General features: G+C 50.9%; 1 protein-coding gene and 1 non-coding gene across 4 annotated transcripts in view; both read left to right on the plus strand.

Annotated features, from left to right (window-relative positions):
* Positions 1 to 12,449, plus strand: part of Spock2 (sparc/osteonectin, cwcv and kazal-like domains proteoglycan 2) — a 28,942-nt gene extending 16,493 nt beyond the window's left edge. For 2 of the 3 annotated variants that reach the window (XM_017314167.2, XM_006514347.4), the window contains exons 5-11: positions 1,061 to 1,175; positions 2,961 to 3,075; positions 3,405 to 3,521; positions 4,085 to 4,303; positions 6,932 to 6,994; positions 8,335 to 8,472; positions 8,587 to 12,449. In XM_017314167.2, the coding sequence (XP_017169656.1) occupies positions 1,061 to 1,175; positions 2,961 to 3,075; positions 3,405 to 3,521; positions 4,085 to 4,303; positions 6,932 to 6,994; positions 8,335 to 8,472; positions 8,587 to 8,732 (913 nt within the window). In that variant the 3' untranslated portion in view covers positions 8,733 to 12,449. The remainder of the gene's footprint in view (positions 1 to 1,060; positions 1,176 to 2,960; positions 3,076 to 3,404; positions 3,522 to 4,084; positions 4,304 to 6,931; positions 6,995 to 8,334; positions 8,473 to 8,586) is intronic. The other variant, NM_052994.2, reaches the window with a different exon arrangement.
* Mir6906 (microRNA 6906) lies at positions 4,027 to 4,084 on the plus strand. The gene has a single exon (NR_105871.1). It is a non-coding gene; the product is annotated as a microRNA 6906 (primary transcript).
* Positions 12,450 to 24,637: the final 12,188 nt, after the last annotated feature.

Below are 24,637 nucleotides of genomic sequence, written 5' to 3' on the forward strand. Positions count from 1 at the left end.
AGAGACAGAGACAGAGACAGAGACAGAGACAGAGACAGAGACAGAGACAGAGCATGCCACATCTTACCAAACACACTCAGGATCTAGGGAGTTGCAGCTCCTCTCTGACCTGGGTGTCCTGTGTGTCTAAGACAAACAGGTTAGATCAGGTGATCTGAAGCCCCTGTTCTGACATGCAGGGATTTCATGAAATATTGAAGACTGTAGTTTCTAAGGCTTGTGGAAGAGGAGGAGGAGGAGGAGGCATTGAGGGGCATTTGGGGGTGTTATACCAACGCTTCCATTTTGCAAATATTAATGAATACCTCTATTGAAAAACAACAGTGGGGCTGGTGAGATGGCTCAGTGGGTAAGAACACCGGACTGCTCTTCCAAAGGTCCGGAGTTCAAATCTCAGCAACCACATGGTGGCTCACAACCATCCGTAATGAGATCTGACGCCCTCTTCTGGTGTGTCTGAAGACAGCTACAGTGTACTTACATATAATTAAAAAAAAAAAAAAAAAAGAAAAGAAAAAAAAAAAAAGAAAAACAACAGTGGGCTAAAGAGGTGGCTCAGCAGTTAAGAGCACTGACTGCTCTTCTGGAGGTCCTGAGTTCAAATCCTACCAACCACATGGTGGCTCACAACCATCTGTAATGAGATCTGATGCCCTCTTCTGGTGTGTCTGAAGACAGCTACAGTGTCTTTACATATAATCAGTCAATCAATCAATCAATCAATCTTTGGGCCAGAGAAAGCAGAGCCGGAACAAACGGGGCTGGAGTGAGAATAACTGAATGAGCCAGATGTGGCCCGTGACCTCTGCTTTGGTTGATCCCTCTTGCAATCAGACCTGGCTTTCTCCCTGGGAAAGGCCAAGTGAGGGTCCATGTCCAGCCCAGTTGGCCCATTTTTAGGAGCTGGGTTAAATGGAGGGAAGGGTGACTGGAGAGGACGGGAGCGTGGGTCTACTGTAGGCCGCTGGACTGGACTCTCGTCAGACAACGTCTTCTGGACATTCTGCTAGAAATCTCGTTTTTACTCCCATCCCCACATCTCCCCCATCCATCTCCACAGGATCAAGCAGCCTTCTCTGAAACTCCACGGAGGCAAAGACTCCGTCTGCAAGCCCTGTCATATGGCCCAGCTCGCTTCAGTCTGTGGCTCCGACGGCCATACCTACAGCTCTGTGGTGAGGAGCCTCGGCCCCGTGTGGGGTGGAGGTGGGGTGTAACCCAATGCCACGGGGAACAGGGGGACCACTGGCTGACCCCCCCACCCCCACCCCCAAGAGTCCTACAATTGATACAGGACTCTCTCAGTGTGTTCAACACAGCCCTTCAGCCCTGGCCAGGGTGATCGGACCTTAGGCAGGCAGAGGACAGGGAAGAGACATGAAGAGATGTTTGGGTGGATAATGCGAGTGGAGAAGCCAGGGAAAGGCTCACAAAAGTGCTCAGAGCCCTGGATGGAAGGAGGGGAGCTCATGTGGTCAGTTGCTAGGGAGAAGGACTTCTACACTGAGGTCTTGTCGCTCACCAGCCAGCAGGGGGCGATGTGGGCAGGGCACAGCCCCCATTGGAAGAGCGGGGAGAAGCCTTGGGAGGGAACAGACTTCTACCTTGTGGAATTTTGAGAGGAAGAATGGGTGACATCTGTGAAAGCATTTTACAAAGTTAAGAGTTCTAGGGGAGCACAGGGGATGGCTAGTAATGTTTCTAGAAGTAAGATACTACGGTGCTTAGCTAGGGTTGAGTTAGGAGACCCTGGGGTTTGTGGTTTTTGTTTTCTTCTTTTTCTATTTTCTTATGATGGTGATGTGTGTGTGTGTGTGTTCATGTTTGCATGAGTGTGTGCATGTTTGCATGTGTGCACATGCATGTGTGTGTAAATGTTTGCATGTGTGAGTGAGAGCATGCATGTTTGCATGCATGTGTGTGTGCATGTGTTGGGAAGAAGAGGGGGAGAAAAAGTGGGGTGCAGATGATGATGATGAGGAAAGCTGTGTCCCGCAGGAGAGGACAAGGCATCTCATGCGCAGGAAACTGCCAAGAAAGATCCAGAAGCTCCGGCTTCCACCTCAAGCTCAGAGCCCTGGGCCTGGGCCTGGGCGTGGCCGTGGCCGTGGCCGTGGCTGTGGCCCTCCGGTGGCCTTGACGTATAGTGGGTTGGCCTGATATCATTTACTTTTTTTTTTCTGAGACAGGGTTTCTCTGTATAGCCCTGGCTGTCCTGGAACTCACTCTGGCTGGCCTTGAACTCACAAATCCGCCTGCCTCTGCCTCCTAAGTGCTGGGATTAAAGGCGTGTGCCACCACTGCCTGGCCTTCATTTGTATTTTAATGTTAGTTTGGGCCTTAAAATTGGTTGTTCTAGAGAAGAGAGATTCTGTATATAGATGTCAGTTAAGTGATCTTGTCTCTAATTAACTGTGATTGGAAAGGAAAGATGTTAATAGTCGATAGTTGGGCAGAAGAGACATAGGTAGAGGTGAGATTTTGTGGGCTTAGGTCAGAGAGGTCCCCTAGGAGGAGAAGGAGAAAGAAGAAGCCGCCATGGGGTAGAAAAAGAATACTGTGCAGCAGAGGAGAGAGGAAGGAGCCATGGGTTAAAAGTCAGAGAGTGTGGCCCTAAGGGCTGCCCAATTGGAACATAGTAAATAATAACTTGGGGTTGTCGATAAGAAAGTAGATTCTAACAACACAAAGGGTAGGCAGCTGCCCAGGGCTTACGCTGCTTAAGACTTATTATAAATTTAAACACCGTGAATGTGTGGTTTTTTTTATTCGAGAACTCAATGATCAAGGCGGGTTAGAAGTCCGGGGCTGGGGTTTTAATATTCACTATTACATTGATATTCTCTAGCAAGCACAAAACCCCATGGCCCTTCCTTCCAGAGGGGTAGAAATTCTCAGGGCCCCTGACTGCAGGACCCATAGTTGAGCCCCCACCCCCTAGCCTGAGCTCTCTCCCGCAGTGTAAGCTGGAGCAGCAGGCATGCCTAAGCAGCAAGCAGCTGGCGGTGAGATGTGAGGGCCCCTGTCCCTGTCCCACGGAGCAGTCTACTGCGTCTACCACCGACAGCAAGTCAGGTAAGAGAGTGTATGACCAAAGCTAGACACAAGGTGTTGGGCCCAGCCCGGGGGCGGGGGGGGGGGGGGGCGGGGGAATGTCCTTCCGGACTGTAGGATAGTATGCAGAGTGGGAAGCGACTGTTGGCCATAATAGGAACATGTGTAGTTTGGGGTCTTGGTAACAGAACAGGCAGCCCCTCCACAAAAAGACTGGCTGGACTCTGAGTGGGAGAGAGGGGAAGAGCAAGGGGCGGGGATAGGGGAATGGGAGGAGAGGAAGCTCCTCCCACTGCCCAGACTGCTGCTTCGCCCCGCCCAACCTCAAACACCTCTCTTCCGAATTGCAGAGACCTGCACAGGGCAGGACCTGGCCGACCTGGGGGATAGGCTCCGTGACTGGTTCCAGCTCCTTCGTGAGAACTCCAAGCAGAACGGCTCAGCCAACAGTGCAACTAACCCCGCAGGTGGCATGGGGGACCGATACTCTGCCTGGGGTGGGGTGGAATGGGGAAGACAGGAAGGCGCCCAACAGACAGGTGTCAAGGGACCAGCCCACTCTGTCCCCTCCTTGTCCAATTCCATGCCTACGATGTGAATCCTCAAAGGGCTTCACCTTGAAGTAGAGTGATCGGTTGGCTCTAGTCATGATATGATGTGGGCGCCAGAGCTTAGTCCCTTCAGGAGGTAGCCAAGGAAGAAATGCTACTTTCTGGGCTGGAGGATATAGCCAGGGAGAGCACTGCCAAGCATACTTAGAGCCCCGGGTCTGATCCCCAGTACCCAAGAAACATCTTCAGAAAGGCTTGTAAAATAGGCTTCAAGTGGTTCAGTGGTGGTGGTGGTGGGGGGGGGAGGGGCGGGAGGGTAGAGGCAAAGGCCTTTGGCTCTTCTTTACTTCCGTACCCCGAAGTTAAGTTTTAGGCTAACCTGACTCTGAACAGAAGTCTGGGGCTGAGAAATACATAGAGAGATGGATGGGCAGACGGACAGACAGCAGAGCCTACCTGAATTCCGGTCTCCTCTCCAGGGTTGGACAAGAGCCTGGGGGCCAGTTGCAAGGACTCCATCGGTTGGATGTTCTCTAAGCTGGACACTAGTGGAGACCTCTTCCTGGACCAGACAGAACTGGCTGCCATCAACCTGGACAAATACGAGGTCTGCATCCGCCCCTTCTTCAACTCCTGTGATACCTACAAAGATGGCCGCGTCTCTACTGCTGAGTGGTGCTTCTGTTTCTGGAGGGAGAGTGAGTACCTGCCTGGGGCTCCCTGGCACCCGCTTACTCCCTGCGGCGCCCAGCGGTGGGGGGGCATCCCCCACCCCGCCTCTCTCTGGGAGTCACAGTGCTTGCCTCTCGCTCACAGGCTTAGGCTCAGAGCTTCCCCAGCCCATCTCTTTGCTGTATCCATCCGGGCTTCTCTTACCCATTAGAACCCAGCCAGGGTAGCCATCATTTAGCTCTCTCCCTGGGCTGGCTCCCAGGTAGACTGGATTTTGTGGGTCCCAAAGCTTGTGTGCTTTTGGATACCTTTAAATAAAAAAAATGAAACAAAAAATCAATGTGGGGGCTAGCAAGCTGCTTCCATGGGTAAAGCATTTGCCCAGACAACCGAGTTTCAGCCCCAAAACTTACATAAAAGTGGACAGAGGGAGCTCTCTCCACAAAGTCCTCTGACCCTCACATGTACGACACGCTATGCACATGCCTGACCTCACAAATACATAAACACACACACATGTACACAAGACATACATGATAAACACATATACATACAACTATGTATGCCATTTTTTTGGGGGGGCTTGGAGTATCTGAGACAGGGTGGTGCAGGGGAGTGTCTTGGGACTGAGGACACATTAGTTTTTCAATGGCTCTCCTTCTAATGGACACATCATCTTCACCCCAAACAACAGAGTATGTAACTTATCATTAGCCCACACATGAAGACCTATTTATTTATTTATTTATTTATTTTTTTTTTTTTTTTGAGTCAGGATTTCATACAGCCCAGGATGTCCTGGAATACTCACCATGTAGCTGAAACTAGGATTACAGGCATGCACCAATCACACCCAGATTTAAAAAAAAAAAAAGATTTATTTATTTTATGTATGTTAGTATACTTTCACTGTCTTCAAACATACAAGAAGAGGGCATCAGATCCCATTACAGATGGTTGTGAGCCACCATGTGGTTGCTGGGAATTGAATATGGGACCTCTGGAAGAGCAGTCAGTGCTCTTAACCTCTGAGCCATCTCACCAGCTCCCACTCCAGTTTTACTTTTATTGTGTCTTTTTCATCTTTTGGAGACAGGGTAGCATGTAGACCAAGGTGGCTTGGAACCCACTCTGTATCCCAGGTTGGCCTTGGACGTGTGGTCTTGTTTGTCCCCGAGTGTTGGGATTATAGGGTGCACCACCACGCCTGCTGCTTGGCACCCGTTAGCTGTGTGTGCTTAGATCCAGAGCTGGCTCTGTGCTTAGAAATCACCTCAGCCAAGGGGCAAATAATGGGGAGACTGGGGTCTCTAGGGAGCTGCGTGGCCAGCAGCTGGGGGAAGCCCAGTGCCTCTGCTGACTGCTGCATGGTCAAAGTGACAAGCGTCTGCAGCCAAAGGCCAAGGCTTGGCTAGGACTCCATCCTGTGCTGATTTGGACTCCCAAATAAGTGACCACATCTTTGTGAGTTCACTTTCTGCGAGATAACAGTTTCTAACTCAGAGGCTGCGTGAGTGCAAAGTGAGGAAATCTGGACGCACAGCACCATGGGAGTCACGTCTCCCTCAGTGATGCTGCGGTCCAAGAGCCTTTCTGCCTTCAGTGTGCTGACCGGCCTAACTGCTGCCTGGGCCGCCTCAGCATGTCCACCCCCCAGGCTGCTGATGTCCATCCCCACGTCTGCAAATGCAGAAGGCTTGAGCTGCCCTGTTTTACTATCAGGCAGACCTCTGTTTTGGAAGGCCATTGTCTCCCCAAGGACCCAGACAGTAGAGACAAACTACCAGTTACGTTCAGACCCAGGGGTTAAATCTAACATCTTCTAGTCTGTTCTACAGTTTCTCAGCCTGCGGTGTCTGCCTGTCCCTTCTGCCTCTTTTGAATTTTTGTTGTTTTTGTGTGGGTTTGTTTGTTTTAGTTTTTGAGACAAGGACTCACTCTCTGACTGTGGATTTCCTGGAACAACAAACTCCTCCTCCTCTTCCTCCTCTTCCTCTTCTTCCTTCTCCTCCTTCTCTTCCTTCTTCTCCTTCTCCTCCTCTTCCTCCTCCTCCTCCTCCTCCTCCTCCTCCTCCTCCTTCTTCTTTTTTTTTTTTTGAGACAGGGTTTCTTTGTATAGCGCTGGCTGTCCTGGAACTCACTCTGTAGACCAGGCTGGCCTCAAACTCAGAAATCTGCCTGCCTCTGCCTCCTAAGTGCTGGGATTAAAGGCATGTGCCACCACTGCCTAGCTTCCTGTAACTTTCTGTGTAGACCAGGCTACCCTTAAACTCACAGCTATCCACCTGTCTCTGCCTCCAGAATGCAGTGGTTAAAGGTAGGCACCACCATGCCCAACTCTCTTTTGAACTTTTTAGTTCATCCTATGAGAGCCAACACGCCCAGAGAACTCAGGGGTTCTTGGGATCCTTAGCTTGTTTGAAGTGGTGATCGCCTCCCTTAACTGGATGCTGGGTGTCTCCATCCATCAGAGTCTTACATTGGTTTGAGGATCTTAGTAGGATCGGTGCATACTGCTGCCACCTCCCTGGTGTGGCCTGATGTGAGAGACCAGGTGTTTTATTTTGCAGAGCCCCCACAAAAGGTTCTAAGTTTGGGGAGCTCTGTGTGCTTTCAGCACCATGGGCCAACCCTAAGGCTGCTTCTCTCTACAGAGCCCCCCTGCCTGGCAGAGCTGGAGCGCACACAGATCCAGGAGGCAGCCAAGAAGAAGCCAGGTAAGGAGGGGCCCAGGGATGCTGCCCTATGCTTCCTTGAGGCCCCCACTGGAGGTAGTAGAGGTTTCTACTACCTTGCTTTATGGCACACGATGAACCTAGAAGAGGCCCCTGGCCTAGGAAACCACCTTTCTTGCTTTCATTGGCTTGATAGGCAAGAGTCTCCTCAGGTGCCCCTAGGGAGTATGCTTAAACACTTTGGGTCATCCAGACCAGGGCTGGAGAGTCCTCTACTTAAATTCACTGCAACAGGTGTGTGTCTAAGGCTGGAATGGGACCCCCTCCATGGGAGATGCTTATTCACAGTCTAAATGAGCACCCTGAAGAGATGAGAGACCCAGCCCAGCCTAGGTCAGAACTGACAGGCAAGGCAGACAAGGTTCATGGCTGTGTAAAGCCTTTGGACAGCCAAGCCATGGGAACACTCAGCGTGCAGAGTCGGGAAGAGAATTCCCACCTCAGACTGCTTGCTATATAGGGGCTCAGGGAGAATGCAGGTGGATATAAGCCTCCTGAGAGGCCAGTAGAGATCTTTCTGGGGCATTAGCTTTAGAAGGGGGGAGGGGATCTTGAGGAAGAATAAGCCAGGCACATATCTGATGACATCATAAAAAACCTTGAGGTCTCAAACAAAACAAAACCAATACCAATAGGAAAAGGCCCAGGCAGCTGGAGGGTGACATTGAGGGTATAGCGAGAGAGGTGGGCCTTGTGGCTCCTTGAGAGTCACATGACTGGGCTCACAAGACCAGCACACTGAATGAGCACCAGCCCTCAAGCCCCCCACAGGGCTGTGCTAACTAGGCCTGCTGGTTTCCAGCCTTGGTGAGGAAGCTATTCTGTCATCCAGTCCCCCAAGCAGGCCCCCGGGCCTTAGGCTCCCCACTCTAGCGTGTCTACTGCCACCCTGGCTGTGGACCTAATGCCATCTCTGTGGCTCTTACTCCTCCCCCTGGGTTACAACATCTCAGAAGATGCCTTGTGGACAGTTTGGGGACCTGAGAGAAATGAGTGAGCCCCGAAGAAGGAAGAGAAACTCCACATTCCTAGCTGGAGACAAAACCAAGAATAGGATCGAGCTTTCTAACATGTGGGGCCAGACTGTCCTACAAGATGAAGGCCATGACACCAGCACTTGATAGCATCCTTGAAGAAGCCTGAGCATGTGACACAGGGACATTGGGGAAGGAAGCTTTGTGCTTCCAGTCAGTAGCCCTGAGTGTCTGGTTTCTTAGGGGGTGGGTATCAGTACCAAGCTGGCCAGGTTCTCAGGCCATCGAGGCCCCTGCTCGCACACGACTCCAGAGCCCACACTACGGGCTCTTTGCCCTAACCCTCAGGTGTCTTCATCCCGAGCTGTGATGAAGATGGCTACTACCGGAAGATGCAGTGTGACCAGAGCAGAGGTGACTGCTGGTGTGTGGACCAGCTGGGCCTGGAGCTGACCGGCACACGCATGCATGGGACCCCTGACTGTGGTAAGGAGCATGCGGCTAGTTCTCAGGGTGGCGTACGTGGGGCAGGACTCCAGGCTCAGAAAGTAGACACAGTGTGTGGGTTCCTTACCGGCCTTTCGTGTGCTTTCCCAACAGATGACATCGTGGGTTTCTCCGGGGACTTTGGAAGCGGCGTTGGCTGGGAGGATGAGGAAGAAAAGGAGACAGAAGAGGCAGGGGAGGAGGCCGAGGAGGAGGAGGGTGAGGCGGGTGAGGCAGATGATGGAGGCTACATCTGGTAGATAGCCCTCGACGGCCTCGGCAGGCCAGGGTGCCGACGGCCAGAAAGACAGGCCAGAAGAGACCTGGACAACAGCAGGCAACTTAGCAAATGGATCCGGAAGTCAGTGCGGAGGACCCTGGCTCCAGTGGGGGAGGACTGGGGAGTGTGGCTTGTGTGTATGTGTGATATGAGATGTGTGTGTATGATGTGAGATGTGAGTGTGTGATGTGAGATGTGTGTATGTGAGATGTGTGTGTGTGTGTGTGTGTGTGTGATGTGAGTCACCCAAAGGTCCCTATGTTATTGATTTTCAAATGCACACTTTCACACACAAGGATACACTAACAGACCAAAATCAATGAGATGTCCCTGATCCTGCCCCTCAGCCCAACACCTGGAATCCCTGCCCTGCCTAATCAGCCCTACCCCATCCTGCCTTTCTTCCTTCCTCTTCTGAGGCCAGGGAGAGGGAGGGAGGGCAGGCAGCTGAAAGCTGAGCGTCCTCCCCAAATTGGGCTGATTTGATATGAAAGCCCCACCACGGTCTTGTGGTGATGAGGCAGGACCTGTACACACAGCAAGGCTTACTATCCGTCTCCTGACATCCGAAGAGCTCGTCGCAGGTGTGTCTAATGGCCCTTGGGCTGCACGTGGTTAAGCATAGCTGTCTCTGTGGCCCAACACAAAGAGGTAAACTTACTTAAAACACAGGGGTTTTGTTGCTGTTTGTTTTTTGTTAGTTTGTTTGTTGATAATTGGATTGAGGAGTTAATCCTCTGTCACAATGTCAAAAGCATGGACATCCCTGATAGATTATCTCTCAACCTAGTCCCGAGTAACCAGAGATAGCTCAGCAGAAGAGGCAGAAATCATGAGACAGAGGACAATGGGTCCCTTGATTTCAGGCCTCAGATTAACCCAGTCAGCACCTGTGGCCTCATGGGGCTCTGGGCTGCTTTCTTGGCGAATGGGGACTGTCATCATATAGCTGAGATTTGGAGTAGCCTGCTATGAGGGCTTGCAGTTGCACTCTCTGTTCCCTGGCGAGGGTCCCCCTTGTCCCAAGGAGCAGAGGACCAGCAAGCAGCCCGTGTCTGCTCACCTTCTCCCTGACCCTCTAGGAAATGGTTCCCTCTTGCCCCGACCAATAGAAGGGCGTGTCCCCGAGACCCTTGTGAGGAACCACGGGGAGCTGTGACTTCCTGTGCCCAGAAGGTCCTGGAGGAGAGGCCCCAAAGCCTTAGTCCTCTCAGCCATGACTTTCCTCTGTCTCAAGGGTCCCCAAGATGGCCCTAGAAGAACCATGCCCCAGACTCTATTTAAAGCCCTATAGCATATATGAATAGAGAACGGTGTATCTATCAGAGGGGACCACACTGAGCAGCTAGGCCCTGATGCCATGCCTCAGCACGCCCTCAGACCTCCAGGCCGGGTGGAAGGGGCTTTTACCCAGATGTCCTGTGGGGTTTTGTGTGTCTATTGCTCCCCACTTCCCCCTCTCAAAGGAAATTTCCTTGATATATTTGATGAAGAATTCCTTACCTGGGCCTCTGATACCCTTTGGTACGCGTACGTGTGTGTGGCGCGTATACGTGTGTGTGTGTGTGTGTGTGTGTGTGTGTGTGTGTGTGTGTGAGAGAGAGAGAGAGAGAGAGAGAGAGAGAGAGAGAGAAAGAGAGAGAGAATGAGAGAGAATGAGAGAGAGAATACCCGAGGGCCACCCTGATGCCCAGGAAGAGTGAGGGCAGCCCCCTGTGTGGTGGAAGAGGCTGGGCAGCTAGCTACTGGGGACCTTGTGCTGAGGCTTCCAGGACAAAGCCCCAGTCTGGCTCTCCCCCAGCCTCTCAGGGGCACTGGCTGGTCACATCCACTGAGTATTGATCGGTTGGACTTTAGGGAAGAGCCTCCTCCTTCCCATTCCTTTCTGCCACCCTGGAATGGCCACCTTAATCGTCATCTCCTCGGGGGGAATACGGAAATGTCACCAAGCTCCATAAAGTGCTTCTCATTCCACGACACAGTTCTGACTCTCCGGGTGACTGTCACCTGCTCCCATCCTCTTCTTCCTCCCTCCCTTCCTCAGACCTCTGCAACCATCCTCTGGTCCCTGGCTCAGTCACATCAGCCCTCTGCATTCTAGAAGCAGCCATCCCGCCCCCCTCTCTCCTCCCCCTCCTCCCCTTCCTCCTCCCTCCAGCTGGAGTTACTTGAAACTTCCTGCTCTCGCTAGGATGGAGTCTGATTCTTTCTCTGCCCCAGCTGGATTTCCAGAACATCCCCGGGTAGCTGTGAAGGATTTTAGGCTCTCTGGGGTGGGGAGGGGGTGGTGTAGAGGAAGACGCATCCCCTTCTTTCACCCTGCCCCGCCCTGCCCCGCTGGGGAGCTATGCTCTGTGTGTCCCTGGATCTTCTGGTTTTGTATCTGATGTAGTAAACATGTTTTAGTAAGAAAGCAGAAGGCGTGGAACTGTGGCAGGCCCCAGGGGTCCAGAAGTTTGTCCCTCTCTAAAACGCTCCCCACCCCATACTGCTTTTCACCCCACTGAGACCGAGTCCCACAAAGGTAGGCAGAACAGCTGTTCCTGGTGGGGCTGAAGGTTCCCAAGTAGCTTCTAGTTAAGCAAGCTTCGTGTTTCCTCAGGAGCAAGGTCACACAGGTCAGATTATTGTCGGTCCTGCGGGCCTCATCCTTGAATAAGCTGCCTGCCCAGTTCCTCCATCCGTGTTCCTGCCTGCTCCCGTTCCCTTGTTGCGGGCAGGAGAGGTAGGGCTGTGTTGGAAAGAGTTCAACCAAATTACGGCAGCACCACATCTTGCCGAGCCCTGGAGCTGCCCTACTAAGAGCCTCCTTAGCCCTGGGTGCTGGGAAGGATGGTGTACGTTGGGGAAGTTTGAGGTTGGAGAGAGTAAATGTGCCTTGAGAGACCACTCAGAGGTCCCAGGAGGAACGGGGGCGGGGCTTAGCCTGGGAGTTCTGGCAGGAGGCAAAGTTGGTGAGAGTCCTGGGACATCTTACCCCCAGTGTTCCACAGGAGTCGTGACCACGTGTGATGGGTGGGCACAGGTCTGCCTTGCTCCAGCCCCCTCCCTTGGTTTCTGTTGGTACCCATTTGGCTTTTATCTGCTTTCTGCTTCACCACTAAGTGCGTAGGTGGGGTCTTTTGATATCGGCTCCCCAAAGCCCAAGCCCACAGCCCTAGGAGAGAACCAGGGGCCCATCTTTGACACCTGGGCCATCACGAGCCCTCCCGCCTGCAGTTGTCCTAGGGAAAGACCTGGGGGTGCAAAAGGAGATTCAAGACATCCGTACCAAGTCAGGCAGAGCTACCCGCTTCTCAGCCCGTGTCCCACTTAAAACCGTCCGATGTGTAATCACTGAGCTTAGAGTTAAACATTGTGGTCAAGTGCTTGGGTTCCGTCTGTAGATTTAAGTGCTGACGTTGTATCTCTCAGTAATTTTAGATGTCTTTTAAAAAATCTGAACAAGTGTTAGACCCGTGTGTGCGTTGGTGGGCACTCAAGCATCCCGTGGGTGACCCCATTCTTTCCCCTTCCTCTGCGCCACGCCCCCTCCTGCCCCGCCCATCCCCACCTGCCTCCACCCGGGACCCTCACCTTGCTGTGGTCTTTATCTGCCTATTACTCAGCCTAAGGAAACAAGTTCACTCTACACACGCATAAAGGAAAGCAAATGTTATTTTTAAGAAAATGGAAAATAAAAACTTTATAAACACCACCTGCTGAGAAACCTTTGCTTATTCTGCCTTAGTGTTGTCTTAAGAGTAGATCTTGGCAGATGAGACCCTGTGGTCCAGACTATCTCAGTTAGCTCTGTGCTCTTACCATTGCAAGAGAGACCTTGGAGAAGGCCAGCCTGATTCATCCACAGAGGACCAGGCACAGTGTGAAACGCTTAGCATTATTGCAAAGATGCCTCCCGTCTAAATTAGCCTCTCTGTCAGTAAGCATGCCCCTACGTCTCAGCTACAAAGCAGAGATAAAGCCAGATTGTGTGTTAACACATCATGGACTCTTCCCTGTGGTTTTTCCTTTAATTAAAAAACATCACATTTATTTATTTATTTTTTCCTGTGAGTGTGTGTGCGTGCATGAGCTGTGTGTAGGTCAGAAGACAACTTGAGGGAACTGGGCCTGTCCTCCCAGCAAGTGTGGGTCCTGAGGATAATTCTGGTTGTCTGGGTTCGGTGATAGGAACTTTTTTTCTACCCACTGAGCCATGCGTGTGTCTTTTAAAATCACTTCATACGATGCTGGGAAATGGCTCACTGAGTAAAGTCACATGACTTAATTTGGTTCCTGAGACCCGTATGGTGGAAGGAGACACTTGACTCTAGCAAGTTGTCCTCTGACCTACAATACACATACCCACACATACACAGCCACACTCACACTACACCCTCACCCCATATACACAACCGAAATAAAACTATAAAAAAATAAAATGACTTTGTAGGTACATGGTATCATCCATTATGGTCTCTCCTGGTGGGTTTTTTTTGGACACTGGTTCTGCTCTGTTGATATAAATAGGGCTGTGATGGGTTTGGGCCTCATCTTGGGTTATTTCTCTAGCTCAAAGTTCCAGATTGGAATGGTCATGTGACAGGTAGTGGCTTTGTTTTTTCCTTCCTTCCTTCCTTCCTTCCTTCCTTCCATCCATCCTTTCTTCCTTCCTGTATGAAAATTCACTCTATCTGCATGTACACCTGCAGGCCAGGAGAGGGCGTCAGATCTCATTACAGATGGTTGTGAGCCACCATGTGGTTGCTGGAATTTGAACTCAAGACCTCTGGAAGAGCAGTCAGTGCTCTTAATTGCTGAGCCATCTCTCCAGCCCCTTCTCATTTTCTTAATGCAGTCTGGCCTGGAACTCTGTAGGCCAAACTGGCCTTGAACTCATGGCAAACCTCCTGCCTCAGCCCATGAGTGCTGAGGGCGCAGGCACCACTGACACACTCAGCTTCCTTTCTAAGCCACAGAATATGGAAGTTGTCACGTCGTAGCCTTTCCAATGTTCCAAACACCACCACAACCTAGTTCTAGAACTTTCCTCATAGTTGTAAGCTGGGGATGGAACCCAGGATGTTGCGTGAGCTAAGCACACAGTACCAGTGAACTTAAGCCACACGGTAATTCCAACACAGCAAACAGCTTTTTCTGGAAGGCTGACCTGTCAGGGGCAGCCCTGTCAGCAGCACGTACTGTGTGAGGCCCCTCCATGCTGGCCTGCATACAAATACTGATTTCCTAGGCCTTGTACAGTTGGCAAAAGAGCCACGCATTATTTTTATTTCTTACTGGATTTGGAGACTTACACTGTGACTCTTCCGCTCAGACCTCACCACTCCCTGTAGTTTCAATAAGAAACCCCTGAGGGCCCCATGTTAGTCCCCACTTGAGAGCCCCGAGGGGGTAGCAGGGCCTTTAGGAGCTGGAGCCCAGTGGGTAGCAGGGAATTCTGGGATGTTGACCTTTTTTTCCTCTTTCTCTTTGCTTCTCGGACAAGCGAACAGCTTGCTCCACTTCAGGCTCCTCCTGTAATGGTGATTTTTCTCATTGTTTGCACAACACACCCGATAAAAGCAACACAGGAAAGAAGGGCTGATTTTGGCTCAGAGTTTGAGGATACAGTCTGTCATAGTGGGGAAGGCATGCATCAGGGACATGAGGCACGTGGGCTGGGGACAATGCCGCCCATATTTAGTATGAACCTTCCAGCATTAGTTAAACCTGTCTGGAAACCACAGATTAACCCGGAGGCACGTCTCCTAGGCAATCCCAAATCCAGTCAAAGTGACAGAGAGGTCAAACTCCACACCCCAACCACAGCCCCAAGGCATGAGGCCTAGTGACCTTGGACCAAAATCTCTGGAGTCACTTCAGAAGACCCTTCTTCCAGAAGACCTAAGCTTCTTTGGTGGACTAGTGTCTCACTCCCTGACAGTCCCCTACCTAAACACATCTTCCTTTTAACCAGCTTTTTGTCATGAGAGTGGGGTCTGGAGGCCAGACCCCGCCTGGGAACGTCACCTCTAGCTGGAAGACCATCTGTGACCACAGGTAAGTGACTGTGAAGAGAAGTAGACCGTGGGTCAGGGCTTGAGTCTATCACTAGCCTGAGCTCGAAGCTTGTTTGTTGAAGTGTTTGGATCAGCTCCAAGGAGGCTGCACAGTTGATGATGGCCAGTTCACCGGAGGGAGCCCTCCTCGGGAGCATCCCCAACTTTCAAGGCAAGTTTGGCTCTTCCACTTCATGGACCAGCATTTATTCTGAAATCATTCACCCACTGTTGACATATCCCAGCAGTCTGGATGCCCACGGTTGCTTGGGCTAGTAGCAAACAGAATGTTGCTAGGGACAGACGCAGGCCAACTGGCAGCACAGGCTGAAGCCTTCCAGACTTATGGGGTACCCACTGCTCCTGACTTCCCTGGACATGTCCCCGTTTTCAGCCAGTCTCTTACCCCTCCTTTGCCTAGCATCTTGCTTCTCTGGTATTTAGACTTCTGGGGACTGAACAGAATATATATTGACTTCACTCAAGTTCTGGGGGATGGTAGCTGGGGCCCAGGAGCTGCTGAGAACAAACCTAAGAGAAAAAACCAAATGTGCACAGACACAGCTCCATACAGGTTGCGTCCCTGCCACCCATCTGCCCAGCACTGTGACCATCACACACGTCTCAGGATGCTCGAGAAGAAGAGTACTCAACTGAAACCAAACAAAGCCCCTACCATACACATACATATTTACCTGGCATTTGACGTCAGTAAAATTGTCAGAATCCATTCATGGGTCACAGTGGGATATGTGAGAACATACATACACTGTGCAGCGGGAAAATTGGGGCACCGCCACGTCTGTCTGCCTCCACAAACATTCATTATTTCTTTGTTTTAGCAACATTCAAGGTCCCCCCCACCTCCCAGAAGGGCTTCAGGGGGCAAGAGTTAGTGCAAGAAAAGCACTGAGTTGGACAGCTGGGAAGTAAGTAATTGATTAGAGAAGTTGTTCATGCCATTGGCAGATAAGAGTAACAGTAAGGCAAAGGCTGGGAGGAGAACCCGGGCCCTAGAACCAGAAACTGACAACAAGGCAGGCTCTCTGCAGAGAGGAAATCAGGACACACAGCAGATATGGGCTCTTCCATGAGGATGGGGTGAGCAAGGCCACAGCCAGGCTCTCTGAGCCCCAGGAAGGAGACAGGGAAGCAGGCAGGGAGCAGAATGTGTGGCCACCAACACAGCCTCTGTGGTAAAGTCCCTTCCCTGGGTGAGAGATCCCAGCCCAGGGAATTTGCTAGCTAAGGCCTCACAGAGAACACGGCAGTAAAGTACCTGTTAGTGTCTGTGAGAGGCGGGTGCTGCAGACATTGTGGCCTGGCAGGACTCCAATGTCACATCCCTACACACCGTGCTTTCGGTTTCAAAATACACAACTCCTTGACAATCATGGTTTCTCCACCCAATACAAAACTCTAGTAACCCCATTTACCCATCCTCGCCCAGTGCTCTTCCCACACACTTCTCTTTCAACTACAGCTTGTGCCCACTCTGTGAGATAGCTTCTATATGAGACTATACTATTGTATTGTAGACAGCAGCTGTCTGTCTGCAATCTGACCTGTTTCACTTAATACAGTGGCCTCCGGTTTCATTCATATTGCCACCAAAGACATGCTTTTTATGGCTGTATAGTATTTCATGCATATGAGCATCTCATTTAAAAAGCACATTGATGTCTTTATTGTGTGTGTGTGTACATGCCATAGCACGCGTGTGAAAACCAGAAAAATGTCTAGCGGGCATCCACTCTCTCCTTCCGTTCTGTGTGTCCTGGGGTTTGAGCTTACTCCTGGGGCGTGACTGCAAGCGCCTTTACCAATGAGTCATCTTGCCAGGCCCCGAGGCACTGCATTTTAAGTCTGGCTATGGGCTCCTAGGTTGGTTCCATAGTCACTGTTGTGAATAGTGCTTCAGTGAGAGGGAACGGGCAGTTGTCTGTTTAGCATGCCAACTTCCTTCCCTTCCCCTGGGTATATAACCAGCGCTGAGCTTGCTGTGTCGTGTGGTTTTATTCCTAGGTTTTTAATAACACTCATACTGTCCTCCGGGATAACTGAACTAATATGAGCAGCCACCAGCTACAGAAAAGCTTTCTTTTTCTTCAAGTCCTCACCAGTTTCTGTTCTTTGTTTGTTTTGGAGTGTGTGTGTGTGTGTGTGTGTGTGTGTGCGTGCTGTAGCTCAGGCTAGCTCACTAACTATATAGCAGAGGCCGTCCTTAAACTCCAGATCATACCTCTGCCTCCCATGTGCTGGAATCTCAGGTGTGCATGTGTTACCATGACTGGCGTGTTTTTGTCTTCTTGATCAGAATCATCCTGACTGGGATGAGGTGACACTGGGGTCATTTGTGGTTTTGATCTGCCCTTCCCCAGTGATTTAGTGGAATTAAATGCTTTTTCAAAATGGTGTCAACTATTCATTTGTTATCTTGCTATATGGATTATACACACATACGGAGGTCAGAGGACACTTCTGGAACAGATAGTTCTCTCTTCCACTGTGGGCTCTGGGGATTGAACTCAGACCTTCAGGAGGAAGTGGCAATCGCTCTTACCTGCTGAGCCATTTTGCCGGCCCTCGTTGACTCTTTATCTCCCGAGAAATGTCTTTAGAGATGAGAACTTTGGTGTAAAATCAGAACTGCTTTTCTGCTGTTGAGCTGATAGAGTCCCATACACGTTCTGGAGGTCAATCCCTCGTCCCACAGGGCAGCGGCGGCGGCCTTTCTAAGCCTGCCCGCATTGCTCCAATTTTTCCATGTGCTGTTGAAACCAGCAAAGCTTTTATTCCGAGCATAACAGATAAGGGAAAGGAGGGGGCTCCATCTGGGCTGATCGTGCAAGAACACTTGCTTGCCCAGCGTGAGCAGCCCCTGGATTTGATCTCCATCCCAGAGGGGGAAACCATCAATTGTTTCTATATCAGCACCCTGAGTGTTCCCACACTGCACAGTCCTCCCTGATGGTCCTTTACAGGGACTCTGGCCACTCTTCCCAACCTCTTGTATATAATTCCGCTGGAAGTGCGTGTGGCTTGGCCAGGGGTGGTGGGTATGAGGGAGGTGGGTAGAGTATATTGATGGGGAAGAACTGGGGGCGGGGGCTTCATCTACAAAGTCATGGGGGAGTTGTAACCTATGCTGGGGGCACACCTTCCTGAACAGCTGCTTTAAGGTCACCCAGGCTCCTGCCAGTATCCATTCATTCATTGCTCTGTAAGTACGCCTAGTGAAGTCATAAGGCCCCCAGGGTGAATTCTGATGAAATTGTACCTTAGTTTGACACTGGGACCTTGAGGAGAGAGAATAACGATCACCCACTGTGGTGGTTTGGAAGAAAATGGTCCCCATAGGCTCATAGGGAAGTGACACAAAAGGAGGTGTGTCTTTGTTGGAGGAAGTGTGTCACTAGGGGGCGGCCTTGGAGGTCTTAGATACTCAAGCCAGGCTCAATGTGCCATTCTCTTCCTGTAGCCTGTCAATCCAGTTGTAGAACTCCCAGTTCCTTCTCCAGCATCATGTCTGCCTGCACACCACCATGCTTCCCTCCACGACAATAATGGACTAAATCTCTGAGCTGTGAGCCAGCCCCAATGAAATGTTTTCCTTTATAAGTTGTCGTGGTCACGGTGCCTCTTCACAGGGATAGAAACATTACGACACCTCTGTAGGAGGATTCTTAGCAGTGTAGGGTTTCATGCTATAGTGGTGGCTAGCCTTGAGGGTCCAATCTGCCTTCAAATTTGTGACAATCCTTCTGCCTCCACCACTCAAGTGCTAGGATTACGATGTGTGCCACGCCCAAATACTGATGTAGTTTTTGCTAATGGAGGTGGGTGCTCTCCTAGAGTTTGCAGGCTTGTGGCAAAGAAGTGAAAAGGACTGGGTAATAGTGGAGGAGGGGACTGAACCTGTGCACCTGTGTGTGTGTGTGTGTGTGTGTGTGTGTGTGTGTGTGTGTGTAGGGAGGAACAGACCTGTGCACCTGTGTGTGTGGGAGCAGGGCAGGACCCATGCACCTGTGTGGGGGGGGGGGGAAGGGGGACAGACCTGTGCACCTGTGTGTGTGTGTGTGTGTATGGGGCTGGTCCTGTGCATTTGTGGGGGGGTGGGGCTGGACCTGTGCACCTGTGTGTGTGTGTGGGCGGAGCTGGACCTGTGCACCTGTGTGTGTGTGGGGGGGGGCTGGTCCTCTGCACCTATGTGTGTGTGTGTGTGTGTGTGTGTGTGTGTGTGTGTGTAGGGGGGAACAGACCTGTGCACCTGTGTGTGTGGGTGGGTGCTGGACCCATGCACCTGATTGGTGCACATCTGGGTGGACAGGCTGTGCATCTTTGGAGATCTGTGTCAATGACTGCATCGAGGAAGTTGAGGCCAGTCTGCCCTTTGTTATGGATCCTGGATCTAGTTTACATTTGAATATGGGTGCCCACATACCACTGTGTGTGTGTGTGTGTGTGTGTGTGTGTGTGTGTGTAGGTCAGAGGACAACAGGATGGAGTCAGTTTGGTTTTCTTCTTCTTGAGGCAGGGCCTCTCTTGCTTCTGTTACCATGCTGTGCACTGCAACTAGCTGGCACATGCTTGTCCCAATGAATTTCCTACGTGCCTTACCTCTCATATTAGGTGTGCAGAGATTACAGATGTGCCAAAAAAAAATCCCACCTATGTATCAGAAAATGGCCTACTGGAGAGATGGCTCAGTGGTTAAGAGCACTGACTGCTCTTCCAAAGGTCCTGAGTTCAAATCCCAGCAACCACATGGTGGCTCAAAACCATCTGTAATGGGATCAGATGCCCTCCTCTGGTGTGCTTGAAACAACTACAGTGTACTTATATAAAATTAATTAATTAATTAATTAATTATAAAAAAAGAAAAAGAAAATGGCCTAGTCGGCCATCATTGGAAAGAGAGGCCCATTGGTCTTGCAAACTTTATATGCCTCAGTACAGGGGAACGCCAGGGCCAAGAAGTGGGAGTGGGTGGGTAGGGGAGTGGCGGGGAGGGGATGGGGGACTTTTGGGATAGCGTTGGAAATGTAAATGAAGAAAATACCTAATAAATTTTTTAAAAAGAATGTTAATAATAAAATACATATTTTTTCATAAAAAATCCCACCTAACTTTATGTGCATTGGTGTTCTGCCTCCATTATGTCTGTGTGAGGGTGTCAGATCTCCTGGAACTGGAGTTATGGACAATTGTTAACTGCCGTGTGGGTGCTGGGAACTGAACCTGGTACTTTGGAAGAGCAGTCAGTGTTCTTAACCGCTGAGCCGTCTTCTCCAGCTGCTGAACCTGGCTTTTTATTGTGACTATTGGGGTCCAAACTTAAGTGTTCAGGCTCTCAGGGAGAGCCCCTTTACCCACAGAGTCATCTCCCTGGCCCATAGCCACTCGTTTTGTGTAAATTGGCCTGGGAACTTGAGCCTTGGCAGATGTCTAGCATCTTGTGTTTCAGACACATTCCCTTGATTCTCCGAGAAGCGTGTGGCCCGCTGCTCCCCAGTTACTTAGCAAGCAATACGGCCTATGGTGAACATCTGCTTTCCTACAGAGGGTCTGGAGTTTTAGGACGTGCCAGGCAGGAGGTGCCTGCGTGACCTGCCCCAGGACACACTGTGGGTCCTGGGTCTGAGCTTCCCAGAAGAAAGGGCTTCACTTCTCTCCTCAGAGCTCTTCGTGGGCAGGATTAAGTGACCCCTGTGACCCACTGGGTGGTGGAATCTCGAAGTTCGCACCTGTTCCCTTTGCCTGGCACCTGGCTTTTCTCTCTATCCCTTTCCATAGTAAACCTTAGTTGTGGATACAGATGTATGGGATTTCAAAGAGTCTCCTTGGCTGAAAACAAGACCTGGGACTCCTGACCTAAGTAAGAGCTCTCTATTTATCCTATGCTATGGGACAGCCCTGAGATCCAAAGGATCAGACCTAGGGATGACAGCTGTGAGATCAGTGCTCCAGAGAGTAGTCCATGCCGATCGGGCCCAAACTCTTTTGAGACAGCATCTCACAAGTAGCCCAGGATGCTTCCAAAGCCAACATCCTCCTGCCTCCGTCTCCTGCCACATGGAGTTGGCTTGTCTCTCTGTGTTCCTGTTCCCTTCCACATGTGGCCCTTACTTTCTCTGGCCCCAGCAGGTGTGACTGGGGTGAGGGTGGGTTTATGGTGGCAGACTGGCTGTGCAGTTTCCCTCTCTGCTCAAGAAGTTAGGGTACAAAGATTGGCAAAAGAAAATGCATTTATTTAGTTTACCCCCCTCCTCCTCTCCTGTAGGTATGTGATAATTTTATAGAGAAGATGACACAGAGCCAGGAAAGTTGACTGTGAGACAAGCTGTTGGAGTGTGTGAACTCTTCCTGGTAGTCAGCTCCTCCTCCGGTTAGTGCCGGGGCTTCACACACCAGGTTCCAAATGGATCTTTTCATTCTTCAGGGCCCACGGTTTCAGTGTTGTTGTACCAGAAGAGAGAGTAATGAAAAGGAAGACATGACCGTTCCTCAGTGCGGTTGAGGAGAAGGTTTCTGTTGTGGATATGAGGGAGCGCACAGGCAGAGGTCTCTGCAAGGGTCCAGAGCAAAGAGAAAGTAGCAGATTGAACATGGCCAGCAGAATAGACCAGGCCAGGGGGATGGGGACGGGAATGGGAAAAGCAAGACAGGGAGAGAAGAGAGAGGGCCCAGAGGAGTGGGGGCCAGCGGGTCAAAGAGAAGTCAAGAAAGCACATGGCTGAAATGGCTGCATTATTTAAGAAATCAGAAGTTGTGGGGAGGGAAGCAAAGTTCAGGGGATGGCGAGGTTTAGGATAGGGCTGTGTGTCTGCCTGTATCTGTGGGTGTGTATCTGTGTGGTTTGTGTGTCTCTGTGTGTGTCTGTGTGTGTGCCTCAGTCTATGTCTGTCTGTGTGTCTGTGTATATTTATGTGTATGTGTTTCTGTGTGTGTTTCTGTGTGTCTTTATCTGTGGGTGTATATCTGTGTGGTTTGTGTGTCTGTGTTGTGTGTGTGTGCTTCCGTCTATGCCTGTCTCTGTCTGTGTGTATTGTGTATCTGTGTATGTTTATGTGTGTGTGTCGGTGTGTGTGTTTATGTGTGTCTGTATCTGTGGGTGAGTATCTGTGTGGTGTTGTGTGTGTGTGTCTGTATCTGTGGGTGAGTATCTGTGTGGTATTGTGTGTGTGTGTCTGTGTGTGTGTGTGTGTGTGTGTGTGTGTGTGAGAGAGAGAGAGAGAGAGAGAGAGAGAGAGAGAGAAGTGCTGAGAGGAGGCCTGGACTCTGAGCAGGTACTTGTGATGCTGAGAGAGCCCAAGGAGGCCAGTGTCCACTTTGATATGTTAATAGGTGCCTCAACCATTTGTCCCTGGTTTCTTTGGTCCCTGACAGGAGAACATGGGATCTCTCTTGAGAATACCTCCTCTTGTGCCAGGGCATTACTTCAGAATTGTGGAGATTCACCTGATCGTCCACATGGCTGTTCCCAAAGGCCTCTGGTCCTGCTTCTGTTGCCTGCTGGGTGAAATGTTGTGGTTGGCATGTCTAGATCACATGCCCAACTGTGCAGCCTAGCCATAGGTCTGTGACCTCAGGAAAATGCAGAGATTCCTTCTGGAAAGATGCAGGATGGAGAACCCTCAGTACCAGAGGAGAGGAGAGTAGCTTAGTTTGGAGAACTCCCCTGAGATGGGGCAATGCTATACTTAGTGTGGCTGAAGCTCAGAAATTTTAAAGATTGGAACCTTCATACCTTTTATTTTCCATTAATTGATTTTTTATTTACTTTATTGTTGGACAGAGGGTGTGGGGGAGTAAAGGAAGTGAGAGAAAACCCATGTCCCACCAGTGGTCCCCGGTTGGTGTCTGGCTGTGGGAAGCCATGGAACCCAGCCCATCGAGGGGTGGACAAGGGGTAGTCCGAGGTCTCTGGGGCTCACAGAAGTCAGAGATAACAGGTTCTCAATCTCGGGCATGTCAGACGTCGCTGGACGCTGTGGAAGAGCTGAGAACAAAGTGGGGGCCCTGGGGGTGGCTTGCTCACCCCCAGGGCCGAAGGAAGAAGTGGGCAGGGAGAGAGGGGGTGCTGGGTGGTTTCCACATGGGCAAGAGTCCTTGGTCCGGTCCATGCCTGGAGCGCAGGAAGGCCTTCTGGTGGGAGGTTAGACGAGGCTCTTTAGGGGAAAGCCTATCCCATCGTTCAAGCACGGCAGGCATTGATGAACAGAGACAGTCTATGATTTTAGAGCTTTATTGTAGAAAGGCAGAGAGAAAGAGAGAGGTCAGCCATGGCCACGTGGAGAGAAGGGGGGGGGAGGGAGGGGAAGGAAGGAGAGCTGGAGATGAGAGGAAGAAAGGTGAGAGTTTAAGAGAGTGAGGAGAGGCCAAGCAGCTCCTTTTATAGTGGGCTGGGCTACCTTGCTGTTGCCAGGTAGCTGTGGGGAGGAGCATACCTGGCTATTGTCAGGTAACTGTGGGGGTGGAGTCTAGCCAGAATACCAGGAGCTTGGGACATTGTCTGCGTGACTGATAGTCACAGAATTATGGAGTTGGGGGCTCTGTGGTGTCAGGCACCTGTCTCTGGGAATGTGACTCACTGTTCTGTCCCTTATAGAGTTTTCTATTGGGTCTCCGGAGCAAGCCTCGTTCAACCAAAACAGGCTGCCTTTCACGGCCCCACACTTTATATCTTGATTGCAGCCCCCCTTCCTCCTCTTCTCCCACATCCTCTTTCCCACCCACCTTTCATCTCCTTTCTCTTCAGAGAACAGGAGGCCTCCTTGGGTACCAACCTGCCTTGGCACATTAAGTCTCATCAGGACTAAGTGCATTCTCTCCTACTGAGGCCAGACCAGGCAGCTCACTAGGACCCTTCACATCTTAAAGCTAACCTCGATCCCGCTCAGCCACATGCCTCTGTTTCAGGCTTGTGTCTCAATGCCTAGTTAGATAGAAACAGAAAGGTCCATGGCCCACACCTTCCTTTCCACTTCAGTTTTCCATGCTCTGTCATAAGGACCAAGCCGAGGGCCCACCTGTTTCTATTTCTTGCCACTCCAGCCGTTAAGGTCCAGGTCAGGTGCTGCCTCCTCTATGAGTCTCACTCCTAGAGCCCTACCCAGCAGAGATGGCAGGATCTAACCCTGGTGGAATCCTCAGTTGTCTCAGGAGACAGAACTCTCAAACAATGAGACTGTCATACAGATGAGAGGCAGTGAACACTCTAGCCCCGAGGCTTCACATTAGTGGCCCATTTGTTGTAGGAAGAATGGGACCTCCTGGGATTATATTCTAGATTCTAAGGTTGGGGCAACAAATGGCCACCAGCCGGGTAGAGTCGCAGAAATGTGATATGCTGGGTTCTGGAGAACAGATGTCTGAGATGAAGGTTCAGGCTACTTTGGGAGGCTCCGAGGTGGTCCAGCCGGTGCCTTTCTCCTGGCATCTGCTGCTGGTAAGTGTCCTTGGTTTGAAAATGAACCCAAATCCAGATGCTATTGCTGATGCCAAGAAGCGCTTGCTGACAGGAGCCTGGTATGGCTGTCCCCTGAGAGGCTCTGCCAGAGTCTGACCAATATGGATGCAGATGCTCGAAGCCAAGCATTGAACTGAGCACAGGGACCCCAATGGAGGAGTTAGGGGAAGGACTGAAGGAGCTGAAGAGGTTTGCAATCTCATAGGAAGAATAACGATATCAACCAGCCAGCCCCACCCCACCCCCCAATCCTCCAGCGATTAAACCATCAACTGAAGAGTACACATGGGGAATCCATGGCTCCAGTTGCATATTAGCAGAGGATGGCCTTATCTGGCATCAATGGGAGGGGATCCCCTTGGTCCTGGGGAG

Source organism: Mus musculus, chromosome 10 (genome assembly GCF_000001635.26).
Source record: "Mus musculus strain C57BL/6J chromosome 10, GRCm38.p6 C57BL/6J".
NCBI classification, from domain to species: domain Eukaryota; kingdom Metazoa; phylum Chordata; class Mammalia; order Rodentia; family Muridae; genus Mus; species Mus musculus.